This window comes from Halichoerus grypus, chromosome 13, assembly GCF_964656455.1.
Source record: "Halichoerus grypus chromosome 13, mHalGry1.hap1.1, whole genome shotgun sequence".
Lineage (NCBI taxonomy): Eukaryota > Metazoa > Chordata > Mammalia > Carnivora > Phocidae > Halichoerus > Halichoerus grypus.
The window spans coordinates 37,643,621-37,671,367 of NC_135724.1; the positions used below are offsets into that span (position 1 = coordinate 37,643,621).

Here is a 27,747-nt window from a genome sequence, read left to right on the forward strand (position 1 = left end):
TCCCTCATTTGTTGCTCCAATAAGCAGTAATTAGGTCCTGAGCTAATGGTGTCAGCTGATCTGCTGTTTTTAGGCTAGACCCAGAGGAATCTCCATGGAAACCCTGCTGGAGTCGTCCCCCCACCTGGATGCTGAGTGCTCCTTTCCGCCACCTGGCTGCCGCCGCGCCCGCTGCTACCTCCTCCTGCCTCTAACCTGCAGCCTGCAGCATGCGCACTGCCCCCGGGATCCCTAAATGGGACAATTCTGCCCGTGACGTCAGCGCCCAGCCGTCTCCACAGAAACTTTTGTCCCATTGGCCAATCAGAGAGCTTGGAAGGGGCCGGGGAGGGGGGGGTGGGAGGAGAGGGGAGTGGGAGGGGTGGGGGTGAGGGGAGAGGCGAGAGGTTTAGTGTGTGGAGCTGCTCGCGCTCCGCCCGGGCTGTCAGTCCCGGCTCCAGCCGCCGCGAGACCTTCCCGGAGACGCGCGCACACACAGCGCACCCCCCGCACACCGCACACCCTCGCTCCCTTGCTCACACACACGCACACACTCAGCCTGGCCGAGCGGGAGCCACTGACCATTTTGCAAGTGCCGGGACCAGCTGCGGCGCAGTGGGTACAAACACTCCGCGTTCCCATTCGGGGCTTTCGTCTTGGAGACGACGACGAGGGGCGAAGGTGGGCTAGGACGCGGACCAGGCGCGGGGCACTGGTCGGGCCGCCTTCCTGGCAGAGCCGCCTCCCGGGACGGGCGCGGGCCTCCGCAGAGAGTAGAATAAAGAGGAGCGGCCGCAATCGCAGCGCGAGGAGGATGGGAACTCCCCTATTTCCAGCTCTGTAACAAACGGGTGGAAATCCTGAATGGAGGAGCCGCTGATTTCATTTGCTTGAGAAAATCGTCCAGAGGAACTCATATTTGGCTACTCTGAGCAGTGGAGGGGTGTCCATGACGTGGCAGGGGGAAAATAGACATACGAAACCTCCTATGTGTACTGCAAACTGTAACCAAGCAAGGGGAAAATAATCTCTCTATTTTAATTTCATGCAAAGGGTTTTAAGCATCTGTATTATAAACTTACTTCTATGCCTTGTACCCAGTTCAGCAGAAACCAGAGAAGTCCTGTCTGGGGACCCCATCATTATCCGGGAGACCCGCCGCCAGCGGCCTGCCTTCGTTTACCCACATCCCCCTGGAACGGATATCTGTTTGGGGTACCACAGTCTTTCCTATAGAACTATGGCCAAATATCCATGAATGTTGCTAATTCTGGGACCTAACTCCTGGAATCTACCTGCAGGGCTGGAATTTAGCCTAACTGCATATGAAGAAATGACATTTTAAACCATTTAAAAAATACCTTAAAAATTTCCTGTGTAGCAGGATTTGATAGGCTTAACAACATGACAGGTAAGAACTTTCTCTCTTTCTAGTCCCCGAACGCCCCACGCCGGGAAGGCTGAAGCGGAACGGGACCCTGGAGGAAGGAGAGCCAGGGGACCTGGGTGCCCTTCGGGGCTCGCAGGCGCTCGGCCCGGCGCTGCTTTCGAGAGCAGCTCAGCCCTCGCTTCCTGGACGGTGGGGCCAGCGGCTGGGGAAGCTTCTGGGGCGCGCGCGGGGAGGCGGCGCAGCGCTGCACCTGCCCTGCCCCGGACACAGCCCCGGGGCGAGGCTCCAGGGACCACCCCAAGTCAATATTGGGATTTTTAATAAACCAAGGAATGGGATTTTAATTATTTAAAACCCAGTTCCTCTGGGCCGGATGCTGTTGGGATGGTCCTAGTCACACAATATTAAAGAGACCCATCACTAAGAGGACGAGAAAAGCGTCCGAGACAAGCGTCCGAGACATCCGTTGCAATTACGAATGAACCAGAGACTTGGTAGCACAGGGCATTGATTGCTGGTGCCCAGCCGGACCCTCCTCCCCTCTCCCCATTCCTCCCCCCACCCCCCACCACCACCCGAGGCAGGCTCCGGCGGCGGCCGGGACCTCGCGTCCCTACATCGTGGCCCGGGCTGCATTTTTCATGAGCCCGGGGTGAACAGGTGCGAAGTGCGCTGGGAGCATCCGGCCGACGGCCGGGAGCGGGGAACATGGAGAGCGAGCGCGACATGTACCGCCAGTTCCAGGACTGGTGCCTCAGGACTTACGGGGACTCAGGCAAGACCAAGACGGTGACCCGTAAAAAATACGAGCGGATCGTCCAGCTCCTCAACGGCTCCGAGTCGAGCTCCACGGACAACGCCAAATTTAAATTCTGGGTCAAATCGAAGGGCTTCCAGCTGGGCCAGCCGGACGAGGTCCGCGGGGGCGGCGGCTGCGCCAAGCAAGTGCTTTACGTGCCGGTCAAGACCACGGTGAGTGACTCGCCTTCCTCTGTTATTTGTCTGCGGGAGCAGCCAGCGGGGAGGGGAGAGAGAGGGGGGAGAAAGGGGGAGCCGTGAGCCACCGTTGGCTCGTGTGCCCCCCACCTTTCTCAACCCCCTCCCCAAGTCGTCCCCACTCGCATTAGCCAGGCGCGTTTCCCCCACGGTGGAGTCTTTGTGGTCCTTTATTTTAAAGCGGCAGCGCACCTCCAGAGCTCGCCGCCCTCCTAGCCTCCGGGCTCCTGAACCCGCTCCTGGAGCTTCCATCCCCGCGTCGGGCGGCCTCCCGCGTCCTCGGGTTGGGCCATTGTCCCATGTCCTTCGCTGGGCGCCTGGCGTGTGTCCCGCTTTCGCCACCGAGCATAAGGGCCACGCAGGAACCCCAGACGCACGCTCTGATAATAGACGATTCTGATCGATCGTCTACAGTGTCTCCTAATTGGCACAAAGCCCGATTGTGGCGCTAGTCGGAGATGTGGGGTTCCCCCCCCCCACCCCCCGGACACTATCAGGTTTTATTGTTAGACCGCCGCCTGGGAGACACCGGGCTATCCCATCGCCTTGATCACTCCCAGAGATCTTGCCACGACTATTTAGATTGTAGATAAGGTCCTGGGGATTCCTCCTCCCCGCCCCCCCCATTCCCTTCCTCACTTCCCCCTTTCACAAATAAAGCCGCAGCTACATGATGAACAACAAAGAGACATGGGTTTCAGCGCAATCAAATGGTGTATGTATTTGTTCCTCGTTCTGGGATAGCTCTAGTCTCATGGCCACAAAGCTCCCAGCCCAGGCGCAGCAAGGTACTGGGCACTGAGAACCCAGTGTATCTCAGCCTCTCAGGGCAGAAGCCTGTGAGGTTGGGGAGCGGCAGCAGCATCAATTTCCTTTTTAAGAAGATGGGAACTGTGGGCTACAAGTAGGATTGCAGATCAGATCCATAAGACCTCTTTCTTCGTCATGCTACGGTGGGTACTCGCCTGGAGTAGGGGTGGGGGAGGGTATTTGGCATCCTTTGCATTTTTGCCTGGCTTTGGGGTTTCTTGAGCATTTGCTCCTTTTCCTAACCCCCCACCCCCACCCCATACTGGCAACTGTTTCCCCGAGCAGTATTCCTGGAGGATGCTAGAAAGGAGATGTCTTGCAAGCTATTCTTCTGTCTCAAACGGAGGTATATTAAATTGGAAATATGTGCATGAAAGGTTTTTCAGAGGACTATTTGGAGGACTCTTTCAGGTTTGGAAAATAGTTAATGGTTTCCCGAGATTAATTAGGGATAGTTGTTTGAAGGAAGTATATTTCTTTTGGAATTTATCTGGAAAATGGGAAAAGGAAATAAAGGTGAAATAGAAACACACATAAAAGTTCTGCTGTTTTGTTTTTTTTTTTAAGTACTGTTGTTGGAATTTTCTAGGAGGTAGATCTATAAACACAGCCTTCTCTTTTAATGTGGCATTGCTAAAGACAATGGTGAGATTACTGTCTTGCTTTACTAAATAATGAGGACTAGATGCCTATGGATTAGAACTGAGGTTTATTTACATCTGGATGAGCCAGAAGTCTGTTGTGGAGAATGAAGTGCTTTGATTCATTTGTATCGGAAGTAACTTAACCTGATTTTTTAAAAATAACTTGTTAGACAAAGTAGATTAGAATTCAGAACATAAGGATGTATTTTCCTTTGGGCACCACTGGGTTAACTGAATAAATAAAATAATCATTTAAGGTATATTTACCTAATTATTATTAAATAATATTTTATATGTTTTTCAAAACAATTGCTAGCTGGGAAGTTTGTTTTTCATTCCTTTTATATTAAAATCAGGTTCCTCTGTTTATCTGTCAGATAGCTTCACTTGTATATATTGGTCCAGTTTATACTTGCAGGGGTTTGGTTACATCCACTATGTGTATAAACAGATGTGCCCTTTTAAAACATTAATTAAAAATTCTAAATAACATAAATTGTGTAACAGCTATAGAGACACTAAGAGAAATATGGATGCCTAGTAATTCAGACCAGAATTCACATGTTCAGATACCCATATTTTCATTCAAAAATTTATGCAGAGTTGTTAAAGAACTATTGCTAAGACATCCATTGTAGAATAACAACTCCAGCGTTAACAATACAGTAACACATGTTTCCCTTTTCAGTAAAGATTCCATATATTTACGGGAGAATATGTAATTCATCAGGTGGTGTTCTTAGATAGTGGTTTCCATGTAGTATTTAAGAGATTTGCTCTTCATTCAAGCCTGTTTTGAAATGTTGAAGAGGTTTTTAATTCATGAACTCTTCTATTGCTCTTTATGAAAATTTTATGCTGCTCCTTACATAGAATTATAGGCTCCGCCTTCCCTGAAAGACAGCCAATCATCATTTCAACAAGTTAAAAAATAAATAAAAGGTTCCCCTTTTATCATGTGTTTCTCCGCATCTCAAATGATCTCTTCCTTAAAAATAAGCTTTTCTTTATAATAGCGGGAGTACAATCCACCAGAAAGACAAGAAACATATTTTTACGTCAAAGGCGTATCTTGGTTGAAATAAAGTACTGTATTTGGTATTTTCAAGCAGACTGAGAATCATTCTAGCTGTCTGAGGTTTGAGGGTTTGCGGCTGGCTCTGCTGTCACTGAGAGAGATTTGCGCCTGACGTTGCAGTGACCCACTGCTGCTGGTAATTAGACATCATTACTACCTTGAAAAGGGACAGAGAGAAGGGAAGAGGACAGGCTGGGGCTAATTAACTGCTGGTGTTTAATGAAAGAAAGGGAGACTGATAGCAACTGGGAGGTCGTAGCAGAACAGAGTAGACACACCACATAGACTTAATTGAAACAGACTATCTTCCAGTTTGAAAGAAGCTTGGTTCTACCTCTTATTTTCTTAAAACGACAGCGGTAGGGTTACAAATACTCTTTCCCCTAAAATCTGAATTTAATTGATGATAAAATCAAGAAAGTGACAACTGAACTTAAAACGAAAATGTAGAATACTAGAAAAGATAAACATGCCCCTTAATATTTGTCCTGGCCGTGCCTAAAGCTGAGGGGACATATCTCTCACTGTTTAAATGACTCTGTGGCTGAGCAGATACTGTTTGGTCACCGAGCAACAACATCCCGCAACTCAGCCATTTTAGGTCTGGAGTAGGATCTGCCTGTGCGCCTGCATGCACACGCACGCACGTGTGTATACACACATGTGCGGTTTGTTGAGCATCACATCTAAGTTTTGTTCACAATACCACCATTATTTTTATGTGTTCTCTCATTAAAGATGTCAGAAACTTTAAAGGATGAAGTAATGAATAACTTAAAACAGTTCTGAAAAAGATACAGATGTCTGATGTTGATTATAAGAAATGTTTCATCAGTGATCATTTTAAATTAACATCACTATGTTTACTCTCTTTTACATTTTTAATAGTTTCAGTTTAGTTTGTTTTTAGAAGCTTTTCCTCCTGATTGGCATTTTGCTTTTGGCCACAATTAGTTGAAACATCACACTTGTGATTCAAACTACCAAAACACATTATATATACCACTTGATATTATGAAAGGTAAACTTAGGAAATAACCAGAAAAATCATTAAACCTTTGTAGTAGTATTAGATTAATGCATTACTGTGTATTTTTTAAAGGCCCACTGCACTGTACAAAACATTAGGAAATTTGGCAAACTCACGTTTTTGTTTTTCAGTCTTAAGCAAACAAGGCAATGAATATCCAATTATGTGAGTAATGCTTTTCTTGACCTGTATATGTAGGAATGGACATTTAGGTCCAATTTTTGCCTTTTGTGTATTTCTTCTTTATATGTATTCCACCAGGGAACATAAAATGAATTTTCATCCAGAAAGGAAAATATATTATCTTTAGTTATATCTCTTAAAAATGATGATTTATTCAGTTGTGCAATCTGTAGCCTCAGATTTCATATTGTTCTTGCTGTGTATACTAATTGATTACTCTATAGTGATTAGAATGAATATTCATGGACTGGTTTATAAACAGTTACTGTTTTTTTAGTTCTCTGACTATGGTTTTGGTTACAAATTTCTCTCTGCTCTATCAAGAGTGAAGGAAATAATGTCTCATAAAGAGTCTCTATACATTTCTACAGGGCCTAACTTCATGCCTGAGGCACATACCATGTATATTAGGCCATGATCTGAAATTTGCTACAGAAATTCCAGAAAAACAAAACTGAGGAACCATGCTAGCCACACATCAGGACACGTTATATCTCTGACCACAGGCAAATCATGATAATAGTAATTAAGATGTAAACGAAGTTTTGCTTATCTCTTATACTTTCTTTTTTTTTTAAAGATTTTATTTATTTATTTGACAGAGAGAGACACAGCGAGAGGGGGAACACAAGCAGGGGGAGTGGGAGAAGCAGGCTTCCCGCAGAGCAGGGAGCCCGATGCAGGGCTCGATCCCAGGACCCTGGGATCATGACCTGAGCCAAAGGCAGACGCTTAACGACTGAGCCACCCAGACGCCCCTCTCCTATACTTTCAAGACGGGCATTGCTGCAGATAACCAATGCATTTTTTCCCCCTCTTCATTGAGGTATTTTGAAGAGCTCTGTAATATAGGTCTTTGGGGATCAAACAGATCCCAAGTATGAGTCTCAGCAACGTGGCTTATAAGCGGACTTTAGTGGTTCCTTGAGAATTGTTGTGAGGAATAACTCATCTATGGCAAAACCCTAGTACAGGGCCAATTACAGCTGTCAAGAATAGTGGATATATCCTTACAAGGGGCTGATATGGCCTGAGTATTTAGGGACAAGGGGCTTGTAGAGATAACTCCCCTGAATTTATGGAGGAAATCAGACCCTGTTAATATATGAAGACTAGCCCACACATTTCCTAAGATACCAGTTCTTGATTTTTCCATTGGTTCTTCCTTGTTTTGTTAATAAGCATACTGGGGGGCAGGCAGGGCAAGATTCAGCACTCATTTATATTACATCAATACACCTCCTGAACCAGCTGAGATCCTGCTTCTCAAGATTTTACACTCGAGACTTTGTGCATAGGATAAAGGAAATATCAAGAAGCAAATACAGGGATGTAGCAGCAGAACTTCTGAGAGTTCCAATCCCATGTCAAGACTATAAAGATCTCACTAATAGCTGTTGTATTTGCTAAGACTTCTTATAACTAACTGGGAATGATTAAAGTGAATCTGCAAAGTTTTAGGTTACATTTGTTTTGATAGTCCTGGGATAACAGGATAAAATAAACTTCATGGACAGCATAGATGGCAGGAAACATGACATAGTGGGCAGGTACAGATTCTAGAGCAAGATTTGAATCCTGGATTTGCCATTTACAATAACTGTAAGTAAGGGGAAATTTCTTAACTAAAGACACAGTTTCCTCTTTGTAAATGCCACTAATTAATACTTGCCTAACTAGTTTGGATAAGAAGAAGAATTCATAAGTATATAGTGTATGTAGTATCTGTCTGGCATGTAGTAAATGCTAAAAAACATAGAAGCTGTTCTAAGTATTATTAAGAAAACAAGGATACCATGATGTAATTATAATTAGGTATATGTTATAAACTCAAGATCAAGCTGCCACAAGGAGTTAAAATACATCTTTATGAATATGTATGTTATTCAGATATTTATTTTTTAGAAAATAAAAATGACTATTTTGTAAAAGTGATATATTTTCATTATTTAAAAAAATCTAAGTGAAAAGGAAAGAAATTTTGTTATATTAAATCCCCCATCCAAATTTAACCACCATTAGCTAATTATGAGCATCATTATAGATGTCTGTCTAAACATACATACCAAAACAAGATTAGATATAGTGATTGATTGATATAATGATTGATATGGACAGGAAGAAATAATTTTCCAAAACTGGGATGGTAATTATATGCTAATTTAAGTAAGAAGCATAAAACATAATATTATCAAAATGAAACAAAAGAAACAGAAAAACATGCAATTCAAAAAATTGCTAATAGATAAATACTTCTCAGAGGTATTTATTCCTGAAGTTAATAGAAAAGATTAAGAAAAACATTAAGAGATTGAATTACATTCATTTTTTTTTTCAACTACAGATTTCAGTTTCATTCTTATCATTGACTTTCTCCAAAGGTAGATGAGGAACAAGCCTATTTCACTTCTTCTCACTGTGTTGTACTCCCTGCTTATGTTAGGTTTATTATAATTGTATATTTTATTGTGTTATGTTCATTATATCATCTTATATACTATAATTGTTTCTATTGTCAAGGTTTTATAATGGTATATAATTTGGTTCTCGGGACTGTTTTTCTTTTGGTGTATTTAAATGCTTATACATTCTTCTACCTGTTTTTTTTTTTTTTTTTCTGAATTCTTTGATTTGATTCACCCCTTGGCTACAATTCCTGGTCATTTTTTTTCTAAAGAAAGATTATGTGTTCCATTCTTTGAGGTTTGTATGCAATTAAAAATATTTGTCCTTAGCCTTCATAACTAAAGAACAACTTAACTAGGTGTAATTTCTTTATTTTCCTCTTTCTACCAGAACATTGTTGATAGTGTGGTTGCTCTGTAGAATTCTGAGGCAAACCTGTTTTTCCAAATTTCATGGATTGTTTGCTTCTTTATCCTTGAAATGAAATAATGTCACTGAGATATGTTTTGAATTCCTTTTCTCACTGAGTAATTGCATTTATGTCCGTGGCTTCAGTTGTGACTATGTTATGGCGACTTAATGCCTGTTTTGTGAGGTTCACATCTGTATTTTACAGTTTCTACTGGACGTTTCTACCAGGATATCCCAAAGCACCTCAAACTGAACATAACCCAAAATGACTATTTCTTCTCTCCATTTCTTCATCCTGGGTCTTCCCAGCTGACACCTTTTTTTTTTTCTTTTGTATTGTCATTTTTAATAATTATACTGAAATATATCCTAGTATGAGACTGAATCCAGCTAAGCATTAAAACAGTGAACCAAATGAAATATTTGGTTCTCAGAATAAATGACTGTTCATAGATCATTTATTATAATTTCAGGGTGGCAAACAGAAATTAAAATGATTTGAAACTATGTAATATTTTGAAAGACTTGGAGAAAGTTATTAGCACTATACATTGGAAGAGGAACAGGAAAAAAAAAGGTAAATTCAATACAATTTTATAAGTAGAATTTCCATAAGCTAATACAGTAAAGTTTTATGAAAAAGGAACATTGACTGATTGGCCTTTCTATTTTATTACTGAGTGTAACATTTAACATTACATTGTGAATTTAGAGAACAGCAGAAACATGACAAATAGTACATTTTCTCCACTTAAAAAATTACCTGTATTTCTTTCCTTTGTTTAGAAATTGAAAACACTAAAATAATAGCTTGTCCATGAATCATCCAACAGGCACTCTGAAAAATTTAGAGGCTCTTCTTTACAATAATAGTCCTGGGAATATATGCCTTTCTTTCCCTGCTCCCTATCTACATTTCATAAGAGTCATTTTGCCATTTATGTCCATTATTTGGTGTACAGCATATGCTACTTTACAAAAATAGTACTGAATAAATGAAAGCATGAATTTATGTTGTAATCTCTATTCTTTAAGGATTATCTTTTTAAAAATTGAATTATAATTGACAGATAATATTGTATTAGTTTCAGATACACAACAAAATGATCTGATATTTATGTACATTATAAAATGAACACCACAATGTCTAGTTACCATCTGTCAATATATAAAGTTGTTACAGTATTATTGACTGTATCCCCTATGCTGTATGTTACATTCCCATGTATTATTTATTTTATAATTGGAAAATTGTACCTCTTAATCCCCTTGTTCTTTTTGTCCATCTCCCTATCTCCCTCTCCTCTGCCTACCATCAGTTTTTTTCTGTATTTGAGTCTATTTCTGTTTTGTTTCTTCATCAGTTTCTTGGGTTCCACACATAAGTGAAGTCATATAGTATTTGTCTTTTTCTGTCTGATGTATTTCACTTAGCATAATATCTTCTAGGTCTGTCCATGTAGATGCAAAAGGCAAGATTTATTCTTTATGAGTTATATTACACACACACACACACACACACACACACACACACACACACACCCCACATCTTCTTTACCCATTTATCTATCAGTGGGCAGTCAAGTTGCTTCCATACCTTGGCTATTGTAGATAATGCTAATGCTGCAATGAACATGGGGGGCATATATCTTTTCAAATTAGTGTTTGGGTTTTTTTTTTTTTTTTGATAAAGTGGAATTGCTAGATTCTATGGTATTTCTATTTTTAATTTTTTGAGGAACATCCATACTCTTTTCCATTGTGGGTGCACCAACTGACATTTCTACCAACAGCACATGAGGGTTCCCATTTCTCCACATCCTTGACAACACTTGTTATTTCTTGTTTTTTGACATTAGCCATTCCAACAGGTGTGAGGTGATATTTCATTGTGGTTTTGATTTATTAGTTCCCTGATGATTTTTTTAAAGTATTTTATTTATTTGAGGGGGGGAGGGCAGAGGGAGAGAGAGAGAGAAACAGACTCTTCTTTGACCAGGGAGCCCAAACGCGGGGCTCAATCCTAGGACCCTGAGATCATGATCTTAGCCGAAGGCAGACGTTTAACCAACTGAGCCACCCAGGCTCCCCTCCCTGATGATTTTTAATTGGATTTTGTTTTTTTTATATTGAGTTTTGTCAACTCCATATATTTTAGATGTCAACTGGTTATCAGATATGTCATTTGCAAATATCTTTTCCCATTCATTAGATTGCCTTTTTGTCTTGTTGATGGTTTCCTTTGCTGTTGAAAGGCTTTTTAGTTTGATATAGTCTCATTTGTTTATTTTTCTGTTGTAAAAAGTAAATGTCAGAGAGCTTACTGACTTTGTTTTCTTCTAGCAGTTTTCTGATTTCAGGTCTTATATTTAAGTCTTTAATCCATTTTGAATTTATTCCTGTGGATGGTGTAAGAAAGTGGTCCACTTTCATTCTTTTGCATGTGGCTGTCCAGTTCTCCCAACACCATTTATTGAAGAGACAGTCTTTTCCCTGTTGTATATTCTTGTCTCCTTTGTTGTAGATTAATTGACCATATAAGCATGGATTCCTTTCTGGGCTTTCAATCCTGTTCCAATGATCTGTGTGTCTTGTTTTGGTGCCAGTGTCATCTGTTTGGATGATTGTAGTTTTGCAGTATAGTTTCAAATCCAGGAGAGTGATACCTCCAGCCTGCTTTCTTTTTCTCAAGATTGCTTTAGCTCTTCAGTCTTTCCTGGTTCCAAACAAATTTTAGGACTATTTATTTTAGTTTTTTGAAAAAGGCCATTGGTATTTTGATAAGGATTGCTTTGAATCTGTAGATTTCTTTGGGTAGTATGGACATCTTAATAATATTAATTCTTTCAATCCATGAGCGTGGAATATCCTTTCATTTGTCTGTGTCATCTTCAATTCATTTTACTGATGTCTTGTAGTTTTCAGAATACAGATCTTTCACCTCTTTGGGTTAAATTTATTTGTAGGTATTTTCCTCTTTTTGATGCAATTGTAAATGGGATTGTTATCTTAATCTCTTTCTGTTTGTTATTAGTGTATAGAAACACAACAGATTTCTCTATATGGATTTTTTTATCCTGCACTGTTCTGAATTCATTTATTAGTTATAATTGTTTTGGGGTGGAAGCTTTAGGGTTTCCAGTATATAGTACCATGTCATCTACAAATATTGACAGTTTTACTTCTTTTTTTTTCTCATTTGGATGTCTTTTATTTATTTTTCTCACCTAATTACTATGGCTAGGACTTCCAGTACTATGTTGAATAAAAGTGGTGAGGGTGGGCATTCTTTTCTTGTTCCTGATCGTAGAGGAAAAGCTTTTAGCTTTTCACCATTGAGTATGTTTTTAGCTGTGTGTTTGTCAAATATGAGCTTTATTATGTTGAGGTATATTCCCTCCTTACCTACTTTGTTGAGAATTTTTATCATAAATGGATGTTGAATTTTGACAAATGCTTTTTTTGCATCTTTGAGATAATCATATGATTTTTATCCTTCATTTTGTTAATATGGTATATCACGTTGATTGATTTGCAGGTTTGAACTATCCTGGCATCCCTGGAATAAATCCCATTTGATCATGGTATATGATCCTTTAAATGTATTGTTGGATTTGGTTTGCTAGTAGTTTGTTGAAGATTTTTGTGTCTATCCTCATCAGGAATATTGGCCTATAATTTTCTTTTTTGTAGTGTCTGTCTGGTTTGTATAACAGGGTAATGCTGGCCTTTTAGAATGAGCTTGCAAGCATTCCTTCCTCTTTTATTTTTTTGGAGTTTGACAAGGATAGGTATTAGCTCTTCTTTAAGTGTTTGGTAGAATTCACCTCTGAAGCTCTCTGGTCCTGGACTTCTGTTCTTTGGGAGTTTTATGATTACTGATTCAATTTCATTACAAGTAACCAGTCTGTGGAGAGATTTTCTTTTTTTTTTTTTTTTAAGATTTTTATTTATTTATTGAGAGAGAGAAAGAATGATAGAGAGAGACCATGAGAGGGAGGAGGGTCAGAGGGACAAGCAGACTCCCCGCTGAGCAGGGAGCCCCATGTGGGACTCAATCCTGGGACTCCAGGATCATGACCTGAGCCGAAGGCAGTCGCTTAACCAACTGAGCCACCCAGGCGCCCCGAGATTTTCTATTTCTATTTCTTCACTGATTCATCTTGAAGAAGTGTATGTTTCTAGGCATTTATTAATTTCTTCTGGGTTTTCCAATTTTTTGTTGTATAATTATTCATAGTAGTCGTTTTTATAATTCTTTGTATTTCTGTGGTATTTGTTGTAACTCCTCCCTTTCATTTCTGATTTTATTTGGTCCCTCTCTTTTTTTCTTGATGAGTCTTACTGTATGTTTATTAATTTGATTATCTTTTCTTATTTTTTAAAAATTTCCTTTTTCCGTGGATGGCAACACAATTTGCCCATCTATCCAAGGCAAAAATCCTTATGACATTTTTGATTTCCCCCTTTTCTTCCCCTTTATGGTCAACACTCAATGGAATACTGTTTGTATTCTATGAACTTAATATGTCTGGAATCCATCATATTCTTACCATACCATACTAAGCAACATGACCATTGCATGACAATTTCGTAATTTTCCCAAAAGCTTTGAAGGAGGGGATTTGATTTCCACTGCTTGAAGATGCATCTTTGGTGCTCAGTATTAATGCAATAAATGAAAAACTTCCCAGCCTGACATCACATGATAGGCCCTTCTTATTAACCACCATACAATAGCTATATATATCGGGAAATCTTTTTTTCACAAAATGTAATTAATTAATTTAAATTATTGTAAAAAACACATAATATAAAGTTAATCATCTTAACCATTTTTAAATGTACAGTTGAATAGTATTAAGTATAGACATATTGTTATACGATAGATGTCCAGAACCTTTTTATATTGCAAAACTGAAACTGTACCCATTAAAAAACAATTTTCACCCTTTCCCCTTTTCCTCCAGTCCCTGGTAACCACCATTGTACTTTCTGTTTCTATGTATATGACTACATTAGATACCTCATATAACTGGAGTCCTATAGTATTTGACTTCTTGTGATTGACTTATTTCAGTTAGCATAATGTCTTCCAGATTCATCCATGGTATAGTGTAGGACATAATTTCCTTCCTTTTTTAAGGCTAAATAATATACCATTATATGTATGTACTACATTTTGTTTATCTACTCATCTGTTGATGGACCTTTGGGTTCCTTCAGCCTCCTGGCTATTGTAAATAGTGCTGCTATGAACATGGGTGTGCAAATATTCCTCAAGACCCTCGTTTCAGTTCATACACACACACACACACACACACACACACACACACACACACAAGTGGGATTGCTGGATTAGTTCTATTTTTAGTTTTTTTGAGGAACTGCTATGCTATTTTCCAAAGCAGTTGCACCATTTTATAGTGCGACCAACAGTGCACACAAGAGTAAGCACTCTTTAAGAAACTGGTGCCTTTGCTCCTCATCTTGCCCTCTTCAATGAACATACTTCTTCCTAAGGCAATTGCAAGTATTGAATATAACAAAGTTAGTAACAATACTAATGCCTTAAATTTATCAAGTTCTTACTAGAGGTTAAAGATTGGGCTAATCACTTTAAAGGAAAGATCCCCTTTAATGTTCAAAACAGTCCTATGGTTATTAATGCTTTTTATTACACACTTGAGGAAATTGTGGTTTAAGTTAAGGTGACTTTCTGAAGGCACAGAACTTCAGAGTGTTAGAGTTCAGATGGAAACCATTTCAGTTGGATTCCAAAGTCCTCAATTTGATCTCCAGACTTTTAAAATAACACACTCCAATTGTTAACAAAAATGAACATGAAATTATATATATATAAAATATATATAATAAATTAATAGATATACTACTGTATTAATAATTAACACATTTTTTTAAATATTCAAAAATATAAACATACAGAGCTGAGATTAAAATACATATAAATTTTAATATTTTCTTCTTCACCTCAGTAGGTCATCTCATACATTCTCTGGGATGTGCATATACCAGTTGGAGATAATTACTCTAATCCATAGTACAATTTTGCCTCACAGTAGAACATTGTGTTTAAGACCTTACACTTCAGCTAAAATATCACTTTTTTATTAAAGAGGGTGTACTCTGTACTCAACCAACACAACATTAAAATAGTATCTTAGCTCTACAAACCCTTGACATCCATAAAACAATGATATGTTTGATGTTGATATGACGGGAGATGTTGATATCAAAGGCATATTCAGGGGGTGGTGCACAGTCAAGAATAGCTGAAGTATAGGGTATGGTGAAAGGTGAAGTTGGAAAAGTAGGCTGGGGCTAAAAGTGTGGGAGGCCTCCTTTGCCATGTTAAAATGTTTGGACTTCATTCCGTAGGGAATGACAGCTACCAAAAGTGTTTGAACAGGGATGTCATTATTTAGGTCTTACAGGTAGAGACTTGATGTCTCATAGTGGTTTATATTGCAGAATATAAATCAGATGAGTAAACTAGAAGCTAAACAGTTCCTTTAACTCAATATATTGTTTGAAATATTATAATTACAGATATTACAGAAGCATTAAATTCAAATTATCAAGCAGTAAATCAATAAAATTCAGTAGCTTGATGTTATAATTGAATTATGTATGTTTGAATCATGCTGTATAAATCTCAGACTTTAAGCCCAATAAAATGTTAAAAATAGAATTTATGAAACTTAAGAATAAATTTAAAGTCTCTTAAAAGGAGTATGAATCAAGTCATCTTACAATAAACAGGTTTTCTGTTTGTCGTTTTTGGAGTTGAGGAGAAATGATTGTTGATCTTTTAGTTGTTACTATATCCACAATTACAAAGACTTCCCAGAGAAATCCTTCTAAAAACCCAAGTGGAGAATTCTATATAGAACACCCCTTATTCAAGGGGTGCCTGGCTGGCTCAGTCGATAGAGCGTGCAGCTCTTGATCTCAGAGTAATGAGTTCAAGCCCGATGTAGGGTGTAGAGGTTACTTAAAAATAAAAATCTTAAAAAAAAAAAACAAACTTATTCAATCACAGGCCTTTTCAAAGTCAAGTTAGTGTTTCAAATATTTATTAAAACATGAAGTTTATGCTTTAAAGCAGTGTTTTAAATCTTGCTCATACTTCTTTGATTTTATACCCACATGTCTGTCTCTACCACTGAGAGTCTTCCCGTGATCCTTCGATTTTTGTGCACTGTGGTAGGCAGGATTCTAAGATGACTCCCAAATGACCTTCACACTTGTTTAATTCCCCCCTTTTTGTGTGGGGTAGAACCTGTGAATATGATGAGTTATCCCTCCCACAATTTTGTTATGTTTTATGGTGCTGTTGACTTTAAGAAAGAGGGCTCTTTTAGGTAGGTCTGACTTAATCACATTAGCCTGTTAAAAGCAGAGAGTTTTTTTCATTGGCTCACAGCAGAAGACATAGAGTTTCAAAGCCTTAGATGGAGGGGGCCATGTGGTTAAGAGCTGACAGCAACCTCTAGGAGCTAAGAGCATGCTTTGCCAACAGCTAGGAAAACAACAGGGACTTAAGTCCTATAACCACAAGAGAATGAATTCTGCCAACAACCAAAGAAAGCTTGGAAGGGGATCGTTCTCTATTGAGCTTCCAAATGAGAATGTAGCTGGCTAACACGTGTTTCAGCTTTATGAGGATCTGAGCAGAGGACCCAGTTAAAATGTGCTGGGCTTCTGACCCACAGGAATTGTGAGATAGTAAGCTTGTAAAGTTGTAAGCCACCTAATTTGCAGTTACACAGCAAAAGAAAACTGATACATAGGTCTTTGGTGCAAATTTCCTGAAAATCATGTGCACAATCAAAACAAGTCAATTTTTTAAAAAGCATATTTGACTATGTGGTTTAAGATACAGCTGGGAATAATGTAAATATTCTTCCCACCTAATGCCTAATGTATTGCCTTTTTTATAGTTTTTGATGAGATGGTCCTTAATTTAGTAATTTAGTAAAATATAAAATTTCTAACAGATCATTTGAAATATTTAATTATGGCTTGTATTGGGAGTATATATATATTATATATGAATATATATGCATATATAACTTTGATTTTTCTCTTAATGTCTTTATTTTTAAATGATTTTTATTTCATTATATTTCATCTATTTCCTAAATAGAATACAAGGTAGCTTACTGTTTTAGGCTTTTTGTGGGAGGATGAAGACAGAAGAGTATACATATCAAGAGATTATTATTATTTACATAGTTATGTTGAAGTATTTTTGAAAACAATACAGAGAAGATAAAATATAATCATTTTTTAGGAATAATCATTCTGTAATTTTATTTTTAAATAATTATTTTAATATAATAAGCATTTTTAAAAAGATGTGCCTAACATTTAGGGGCTAGAATATAGAAAATAACATCTATAGGTAGATCTTTTTCTGTTAAAATCTTAGCAGGTACTGGGAATATTTTCTCTTCTCTGTGTTGAGAAGGGAAAATCTTTGTTTTGATTTTCTTCCTTTCTATCTATCTGGCATTTATTCAATAGGCTCTTATGTTCCACTCTTCCTAATTTTAATCAAGTATTCATTTGTGGTAGTTTTTCTCACAGTTACAGATTTTCTCACTGTTTACGGCTGTTAGAAAACTGTGAGATTGAGAAGGAGATTCAAAAGATAAGTTCAGTAACTTGGAAATTTAATTTTGGTAGTAAAAAGTAATAACCTGTCTTATAGGCAGAGAGCTGGTGTTTTTGTTATTTGTGGTTATTTGTTTTCAGGGAATATTACTTGAATATTTGTGTCTTATCATTACGTATAAAGGGAGCAGTCATTGAAATAAGATTGGCAAATATTTTTGAAGTTTTCTTCTCTGGTGGGGTACCAAGATGGGGGGGGGAGGGGCTGCGGTTCAGGCAAGGATGCTTACATTTGGACCTAACTGCACTTGCCAGATGGCTGCAGGGCTTTAGGGGTTTAATCTAGAGACCTGGGGCAAAGCTAGGTGGCATATATGAGGATCTAATGTCTAGCTTGGTCATATTAGCATCCTGCTCTAACCAATTGACCTAATTAGATGAGATTTTCAAATCTAATATCACAGGTTTGTTTGAATTTTAGATGTGGGTCATTGTTCTCTTAGTAGTCTCTGTTTACATGCTCTTTGGTGTTTATCTGAGGTCAAGAAGGAGTTTTGCTATATTTGTTTTAATTAATCTTTCTTCATAAAAGCTACCATTATAAAATAATTCATTTGATGATTTGTTTGGTCTCACTAATTTGGAATATGTTAATTTAAAATTAGCATTAATTTGAACAGGGGTAGGATGACATTTACCTTGAACTACCTATTAAAGGAGGATTTCATAATTAATAAGATAGCAGAGGGGGTATGCTTATCTACTATAATGAGTAAAAACTTTTTCTTAAACCATCTCTATCCTCATATAAACAATTCATAGGTCCATTCCATTATAAATGGATCTCTACTTAATAAAGAAGGTATTATGAATAAATACCCGTTAGCTAATTTGCATTACTCTGTTGTTGATACATAGAGTATAATAGTAATATGTTCCCTAGAATTTCCAAATAAGGGAAATAAGATCACCCTCTAGAATTTAAACTTTAAAATCAACACAGTTAGTTAATATGTGAAATTCAAAGTCACTTCAAAGTGACAGAATGGCTATTAAACTGTGAGACTAGATGGTATTTTGCTTGAAAATATAATAAAAGATCTCTTAATAGAGCCTCACTAGCTAGTGAATTAACCAAAACTCTTTCTTCCATCTATAACGTACTGATTCCCAGGGTGTGAACAAACTTGTTTATGTAGCCTACCCAGTAGTTACTTGCACTTTGTGCCCATAAAATTGAGTTATATGCATATTATTGGTTATGTTTTTCCCACATTCTTTTTTTGCTAGTTTCATTTGTTTTAATTATACTATTTGAATATTTTATAAACTGGTAGAATACAATAACTTAAATTTGGTGCTGTGTAAAGTCTAAAAATAAATGTGAATTGTTAAAAACAACTGGGAAAATAAGAAAAAATAAGAAATTTTAGGTTTCTGCACTGCCTAAATTACAAGTAATGACTAACTTCTCATTCTACTTTAACTGAAATTTGAAGTCATAGACAATGCATTTTTGAGGGCTTATACCCTTGGAATGTCAATTAGTAGTCCCGTACTTAAAGAAGAGATCATTGTTCTAGCACTAAAGTTTAGCAAGTAAGTATGAATGAGCATATATTAAATGAAAAAAATTGATATTTAGGTGTGTATGTGTCATCTTCTGTGTCTTTCAAATTTAACATTTTTTGTATACTGAGCTTCACAATGGCTAAAGAGCTTTATGTATTATAGAAAGAAAGTTATAGGTTGTGTTTGTTTAGCCATAGAAATATGAGTTAAAGATGCACATCTTGGTGATGCTAATAATATACTGTCATGATGACAGAAGCACTCAGTGTTTCCTGAAGACATATCCTTATTATGCACAAAAATGTTTCCATCCAGATGAGCCTACTGCCATAACTTAATCACTTGGTATTATATCCTCATTCAATCCAAGTTTAACAAGCCACTTTTGAATTATTTGGGTTTCCATGTGGCTTGACTAAAGAGAGAGACTGCACTGGTTGAACTGTTGTCAATGTTGGAAATGTTGAAGTTATGTTTTTCAGTATAAGTTATGTAGCTTTAGGCTTTATACTAAAATCTCTTGTGAGTTTGGGTTGAATTCAGAGTCTCTATGTCTAATCAGTTTATATACACTGATGAGATCTCCAAAAAAATAATAGGGAGCTTAAGAAGGGGAGGGGATAACAGATGCTAGAAAGACAACAAAATGGTGTCCACCATAATCTGACTTACTTAGAACTCTTCCTTCTAAGCAGTCATTCCTCTTGGTTCCCAGTTTCCTTGACTTTCTGGTTGTTCTCTTCCGAACTGATTATTTTCTAAAATTTATGACTGGCATACTTTTTAGAGTTATAACATTAGTTTAATATAAGTTTGAATTGTGCTTTTTCATTTAAAATTACTATCATTAACGTTTTCCCAATGTTACTAATCTTGATGATTATTTTTATGGCTTCACAAATACCTGCTCAAACATCTCTACCATGATTTTCTTTACCATTTCCATATGATGTGTCACCTTATTTTTTCTGTTTTAAGCTTCCCTTCCCACTGGATTATGATAATTACTTTTTTATTTTAAAAATATGTTTGTGTGTGTGTGGGTTTGTGTGTTAGAATTTATTTTTTGGACTTCATTGAAGGATTTTACATGAATCTTCTTAGATTCCAAGAGATTTTTGAATCTTATTCCTGTGATCTAGCTCAGACATCTCTTATTTTAATGTGCTCACTAGTTACCTGGGGAGTTTGTTAAAACGAATCAGGGATCTAGGTCAGGGCAGGACTCATGATTTTTTGTTTCTAAAAAGCTACCATATGGGCTTCCAGTGCTTGCCAAAATAGCATAAACATTACGGACTATCGTTTCCACTGGTTACACTAAAAACTCTGGAGACAATATAAAACACAACTACTTGAGAACTCTGAAAAACAAACAGTAAAGGGGATGGAAGTCAACAACAAGCACAGTAGTACAAGGGGTGGGTGTCCTTGTTGGTTTTTTCCTTCTGTTTTATCTCTCGGATTTAACTGAAGGTTAGTCTCAGTCATGGAATTGCATGCCGAGAGCAGACAATACAAATTCTGACGGTAACTTCTGCCCAGAAGATCAGAAAAAAGGGCCCCTACCATCTAGAGAATGTCGGGGAATCACTTTTTTTCCTCTCATTGTCATTGAAAGCCCTTCCACTGAGGCAGTGCTCTAAGAGAGGGACCTAAAACTCTGAGTGGAAAACCTATCTCTTTGGCCAGAAGAACAAGGTAAAAAGGCCCTGTGGTCCAAAGAGGGTGTGTGAGATCCCATTACTACTTTCTCTCTCCCTGTTTTCCTGATGCATTTTTGTGAAGATGGACCAGTCTCATGGAATTGTGTGAAGTGCAAAAGGCTAGAGGAATCAGAAAAAAAGGGGATTTAGGGGAATAACATAATGTGAGCAAAATACCAGAGAAGAGATACCCTAAATCCTTGTGTGAATTGAATTCATTGTCAAGCTTTGAATGTAAAGCACATATGCAAAGCACCATGACCAAGTCTTTGAGAACTGAGGTATGATATAAACCACTGTCCAAGGCCCAGATGAGCCCCTGAGCTGCCCATGTGCAGAGTAGACCCAAGGAAGCAGAGCAAAATTTGAAAAATGAACTGATGTTGGCATCACTGTTGCAAAGGAAATGTTAATAGGAAAAATCAACATGCCAACTCTGAGTTGAGCTAGATGTTGGAATTAAATTTAAAGAAATTTAAAGCAGCTATTATAACTTCGCTCTGTTCAGGAAATGCGAACACTCTTGAATGGAAAAATAGACATTCTCAGCAGAGGAAGAAGAGCTACAAAAAAAGAATAAAATGCCAATCTTTGAACTGAAAAAAATATAGTAAGTGATAAAAATTCACTGGGTGGGTTCAAGAGTAGAATGGGGAGGGCAGATGAAAGAGTCAGTGAATAGAAATCATCCTGTCTGAAAAACAAAGTAGAAAAAGTTTGAAAAAAAAAAACAAAACACAGCCCTTGAGGGATCTGTGGATCAATATAAAAAAAAGCTAACGTTTGTGCTAATGAAATCATAGAAGAAAAGAAAGAAATTGATATAGGAAAAAAAAGTTGGAAAAATTATGGCTGAAATTTTCCCAGGTTTGGTGACAGACCAATTTAAGATGCTTTCGTGAGACCCAAACAAGATAAGCTCAAAAAAATTATCATAGAACACATAATAATGCAACTGCTGAGAGAAAACAGTCCTGAAAGCAGCCATGGAAGAACAACACATTATATGTGGGTAAATAGTAATTTAAATGATTGCAGACTTCTCATTAGAAACCATGAAGGGTTCGAGACAACAGTATAATTTTTTAAGTGTTGAGAGAAAAGGATTGTATATCCAGTGAAAATGTCCTTCAGGAAAGGTGAAGGGAAGACATTCTCAGATGAAGAAAAACTACGAATTATTTTACAGTAGACTTGCTCTAAAATAAACGCTAAAGGATATTCTTGAGGATGAAGAGGAATGATACTAGAAGATTTAAAGCTTCAGTAATAAAGAAAGAATGCCAGACATAGTAAACAGACTATTTTTCATTATCTAAATTCTTTAAAATATGTATGACCATTGAAAGCAAAAATTAGAGCATTGTTTGGTGGGATTTTAAGTCTATGTAAATATCATGCATGTAACCATATATAACACATAAAAGATGCTCTCTGACCACAAAAGATTTAAAGTACAAATCAATATGAGAACGTTATGTGGTAATTCCCCAAGTATTTAAAGATTAAACAATGTACTTTCAAATGATCTATGAGTGAAGAGGAAATTCCAAAGGGAATTGGACAATTCCAAAGGGAATTGAACTGAATAAAAATGATAATGCAACATCAAAATTTATGGGATGCCCCTAAAACAAGGCTTTGGGGAAGATTTGTCATAGTAAATACTTAACATTACAAAAGATGAAATGTCTCAAATCAATAATCTCAGCTTGCACCTAAGGAACTAGAAAAAGAAGAGCAAATGAAACCCAGTGAAAGCAGAGACTTAATTTTAGTTAATTCCTGATGATCTCAGTAAGTCTTAAGTACCCTTTACCTGAGGTTCTAAGGATTAAGGATAATTCATAGTGTCACAGCCTCAGAGTGCAGAGGTAAATGGGTCTTGGTTATCAGCTGATGGTGATGGCATCTACTGAGATGTACATTTTCTCATTCATTTTGCTCCTACCATTTAGATTGGTGAGGTGGTACACCTTGCTTCTGAATATATGGAATATGTATGTATGGGACCCTCTTAACATATTTAGGTGTCCTTCTTGATATCATGGGATGAATTCACCTACTCTCCTCTGAGACTGTCTCAAACTAATATGCGTTCAAGGCTACTTCTCAGGAACTCATGAGTATATAGGTTATATTTTGTTCTTTCCATGTCTTTCTCCACCCACTGAGAGAATTGTTACCTTATTGGAAGTGTGAAAACTGTTTATTACTTCATCAGTATTCATTCAGATAATTTTTGTGTGGCATAAACATTATATGATGAGCTCTCCAGGCTTTAGGTTCATGAAGCTCAAAAGCTCAAGCTTTTACAACTCCAAGTAAATCTCTGAAATTTAAAATGCAAGACTTGAATGTTTGTAAACAGTGTGTGCCATCATAACAACCTTTCCCTAGGGCAGCGATGATGGAATTCCCTGGCAACCTGGTTTGGGAACAAGGCCAGAATACACATAGAAATGCAAATGGAAGAAATCCATTAACACTTCAAAAATTCTCCCAACATATGTGAAATGAGGAGAATAAATGATATTTATTTTACCTGGGGATTGGAATGATTAAATGAGTCAATACATATGATTCATGTGTCAGTTTTGGACAACTAAGAGTTTAAATATAAATTTTTCCTTTTTTAGTTGAAAATAGAGCTACCATATGATCCAGCAATTGCACTACTGGGTATTTACCCCAAAGATACAAAAGTAGGGATCCCAAAAGGTACGTGCACCCCAATGTTTATAGCAGCAATGTCCACAATAGCCAAACTGTGGAAAGAGCCAAGATGTCCATCGACAGATGAATGGATAAAGAAGATGTGGTATATATATACAATGGAATATTATGCAGCCATCAAAAGGAATGAGATCTTGCCATTTGCAACGACGTGGATGGAACTGGAGGGTATTATGCTGAGCGAAATAAGTCAAACAGAGAAAGACATGTATCATATGACCTCACTGATATGAGGAATTCTTAATCTCAGGAAACAAACTGAGGGTTGCTGGAGTGGTGGGGGGTGGGAGGGATGGGGTGACTGGGTGATAGACACTGGGGAGGGTATGTGCTCTGGTAAGTGCTGTGAATTGTGCAAGACTGTTGAATCTCAGATCTGTACCTCTGAAACAAATAATGCAATATATGTTAAGGAAAAAAAAAAAGAAGATAGCAGGAGGGGAGGAATGAAGGGGGGGAAATCGGAGGGGGAGACAAACCATGAGAGACAATGGACTCTGAGAAACAAACTGAGGGTTCTAGAGGGGAGGGGGGTGGGAGGATGGGTTAGCCTAGTGATGGGTATTGAGGAGGGCACGCTCTGCATGGAGCACTGGGTGTTATGCACAAACAATGAATCATGGAACACTACATCTAAAACTAATGATGTAATGTATGGGGATTAACATAACAATAAAAAAATTTTAAAAAAAATTTTTCCTTTTTTTTTTAGTCATTGTCATTTCTTCCTTTTCCTCAATAAATACAACTGGTATAAATGTATGAATTCTGAAGTATCCTCCATGTGTAAAGAGGATGTGAAGCTATCTTAGAGTTTATTCAATTATTTACAAAACAATTCAGAAAAATAATATGCTTGGAGAGAGGCTCAGGCCCATAGTACTAGAGTAGAACACAACTGGCCAAGTGAAGAGTAGGGACTTAATTTTCCTTCACCCATTGTTTTCTTACCCATTATCCAGCATGGATTTCAGCCAAAGACCATTTTAAAAGTCTTTTCATATAAACCAAATGATTACTTTGAAATACAGTATATTTAAAGTTATAAAACTTCAGAATATTGAAATAAGGAATGATATAAGACAAGTATTATAAAAAGCTTTATTGTAAAGATTGTCTTAGGGACCAGTGGATTAAAAAAATGCTTACAAACTAATTACTGGCTGAGATTATTTGTGTTCAAAGGTCTGGAACTCACTGTCAAAATGTACAGATTCTCCCCTTACTGCAGCAACTATATAGAACAATTAGATGATGGGAGGAATATCATGTATGCAATCATGGATCAATAGGGTGTTATAGCTGTGTATTTTGTATGCACATATTCAGGTTTGTCGAGAACTGTTTTAAAGGCAAATAGCACTTTTTTTTTTAAGATTTTATTTGTTTATTTGACAGAGAGAGACACAGCGAGAGAGGGAACACAAGCAGGGGGAGCGGGAGAGGGAGAAGCAGGCTTCCCGCGGAGCAGGGAGCCTGATGCGGGGCTCGATCCCAGGACTCTGGGATCATGACCTGAGCTGAAGGCAGATGCTTAATGACTGAGCCACCCAGGCGCCCCTTAAAGGCAAATAGCACTTTTAATGATTCAGAACTCTACAGCAGATACCAGATGAGGTAGTATGGAGTGAGCAGAGGCGTATCCTGTCTATGATGCCTTATCAGTGCTTGGCACATTGTGTTCATTTTTCAAACAAGTAGAAGTTTGTTTTTCTCTCATTCAACAACAGGCCGTAGATAGGTTGCTTTGGGATGATGTAGCAGAGCCCCGGTGTCTTAAAGGACCAAGGCTCCTTCTGTTTTCCTATTTGCCATCTTTACTATGTAGCATTCATCCTCACTTGCTGGCTCAGCTCTAGTTCTGGTAGCCATGCTGCTTTCCAGACAGAACATTGTGTGTGTGTGTGTGTGTGACAGAGAGAGAGAGACAGAGACAGAGACAGAGAGAGGATAGAGAGACGGTTCCAACTCTCTAATCGCCCTTTGTTGAGTTGAAATTTTTATTGAGGTAATTGTAGATTCACATGCGGGTTATAAAATATTACAGAGCGAGGGCGCCTGGGTGGCTCAGTTGATTAAGTAACTGCCTTCGGCTCAGGTCATGATCCTGGAGTCCCGGGATCGAGTCCCGCATCGGGCTCCCTGCTCAGCTGGGGGGTCTGCTTCTCCCTCTGACCCTCTGCCCTCTCGTGCTCTCTGTCTCTCATTCTCTCTCAAATAAATAAATAAAATCTTTAAAAAAAAAATATTACAGAGTGATCCTTTGTACCCACCGCTTCCCACCAATGATTAACATTTTGCAAAATTATAGTATAATATCACAGCCAAGGTAATTATATTGATTCAATCCTCTAATCTTAGATTTCCCCAGTTTTACCTTGTATTTATTTGTGTGTGTGTGTATTAAATTCTACACAACTTAATTATTTGTGTGTGGGTTTGTATCCAGTACCATACTCAAGATACTGGAACAGTTTTAACAACACAAGGATCCCTTAATCTACACTTTTATAACTACACCCACCTCCCTCTTGCCCTTTTCCTTATGACCCCAACCTTAACCCTTGGCAATCACTGATCTACATTATATTTCTAAAACTTATAATTTCACAGTGAAATTATATAGTATATAACCTTTTGGGACTGACTTTTTTTTTCATTGAGTGTGATTCCCTGGAGTCAAGTGTTATATGTATCAATAGTTTGTATTTTTTGTTGCTAAGTAGTACTCCATGGTATAGATGTTACACTATTTTTTTAATCATTAATCTGTTGAAGGATATTTGGTCGTATTTCAGTTTGGGGCTGTTACACATAAGCTGCTATAAATATTTGTGTACAGGTTTTTGTGTGGACATAAGTTTTCATTTTTCTGGGATAAATATCCAAGTGTGCAACTGATGTGTTAGAGAATAATTGCATGTTTGCTTTGTTAAACTGCCAAACTGTGTTCCAGGATGTCTGTATCATTTTACTTTCCTACCAGCTATGTATGTATAACTTTCCTATCCTATCCAATTTTTAATGTTATGGTAATAATAACTTATGTCAGTTACAACATAAAGAAAGTCATACTTTCTCTTTGAGCAATTCTTTAGTGTATGAAAGTAACTGTCACTGATACAACCATAGGGAGGTATCACTGTGACATTTTCTCAGACACTTTTTATTTTGGAAAAGTCACTGATATTTACTAAGTTCATTCCTCTTGAGCATCACTATCTATTACCTAGAGGGCTGTAATTCACTTTCTTTGAAAAGTTTCCTAGTAGTGCTCTCCTATATAGTCAAGGTTAGAGAAATTGACATGTGTAAATACCTAGCCAGCAACTATCTTCTTAAAGTGGAAGCTATAAAAGCAAATACTTTCAGTGCTAATGTTTATAGACAAATGAAGGATGCAATTTTTAACTTTAGGACAAAGATACTGAAGTGAACAATCTATATAATGATAAATTATGTAACCATGAAATTTAACTAAGTAGGATTTGCCAAAATTTGACTCTCAAGCGTATCTTAACAGCACCAACACTCATATTAATCTTACTATCCCTAGAATTCAGGGTGGTGTCTACCTCATAGTAGCTACATGATAAATATTTAATTAAAGAATAAAATTGTGGCAAAGGTAGGGTTTCGATCTTTTTTTAGGTCAATACAAGTTGAAATCAACTTTGTTGGTCTTAAATCTCTAATTCATGGTTACTCCCAGGACAAATAGAATTTAATAATATTGTTTACTTTTCTTTTTTTAATGCTCCAAAAAAAGTAAAATAAGCAAATACATTTATTGACAATAAAAAGGTATTCACACAAATCCAGGTAATGAGAAATATTTCCATATGGATTAAAGGCAGAACTAGATGAGAGGAGAGGTAGTTTCTTTTTTGACCAGAACAACATTAGTATAGAATGTTGGTATTCTCATGACACAGAATATAAGATTTGCATTTATGATATAGATATATTTAAATTGTAGGTTTAAATTAAACATTTACAACTATTTTTAAAATGTAATTCTGGCCTTGAAAGAATTTTGAAAAACTCCAGAAGATTGTTATTGAACTAAAAACCCAGATGAAAGTTTTTGAATTCAGAAATTTACTGGATATGGCCTAATGTTCTCTTGGGTCAGCTAACGGGTACCAACCACTGTGAAAGAAAGG

The 27,747-nt window shown here is 37.6% G+C and overlaps 1 protein-coding gene and 2 long non-coding RNA genes across 8 annotated transcripts in view; 1 reads left to right on the forward strand and 2 right to left on the reverse strand.

Annotated features, from left to right (window-relative positions):
- LOC144379855 (uncharacterized) overlaps positions 1-690 on the reverse strand; it is a 29,375-nt gene extending 28,685 nt beyond the window's left edge. Inside the window, exon 1 of the long non-coding RNA XR_013443340.1 lies at positions 562-690. This is a non-coding gene — a long non-coding RNA (uncharacterized LOC144379855). The remainder of the gene's footprint in view (positions 1-561) is intronic.
- Positions 1-2,220, reverse strand: part of LOC118552748 (uncharacterized) — a 61,839-nt gene extending 59,619 nt beyond the window's left edge. Inside the window, exon 1 of the long non-coding RNA XR_004925676.2 lies at positions 2,135-2,220. This is a non-coding gene — a long non-coding RNA (uncharacterized LOC118552748). The remainder of the gene's footprint in view (positions 1-2,134) is intronic.
- NOL4 (nucleolar protein 4) overlaps positions 1,941-27,747 on the forward strand; it is a 410,691-nt gene continuing 384,884 nt past the window's right edge. For 5 of the 6 annotated variants that reach the window (XR_013443339.1, XM_078060459.1, XM_078060452.1 and 2 more), the window contains exon 1: positions 1,941-2,341. Coding sequence is in view for 4 of the 6 variants with exons in the window: in XM_078060459.1 (XP_077916585.1) it covers positions 2,078-2,341 (264 nt within the window). In the remaining 2 variants the exon portion in view is untranslated. Of the gene's footprint in view, positions 2,342-3,036; positions 3,319-27,747 lie in introns of those variants that run through there. The other variant, XM_078060454.1, reaches the window with a different exon arrangement.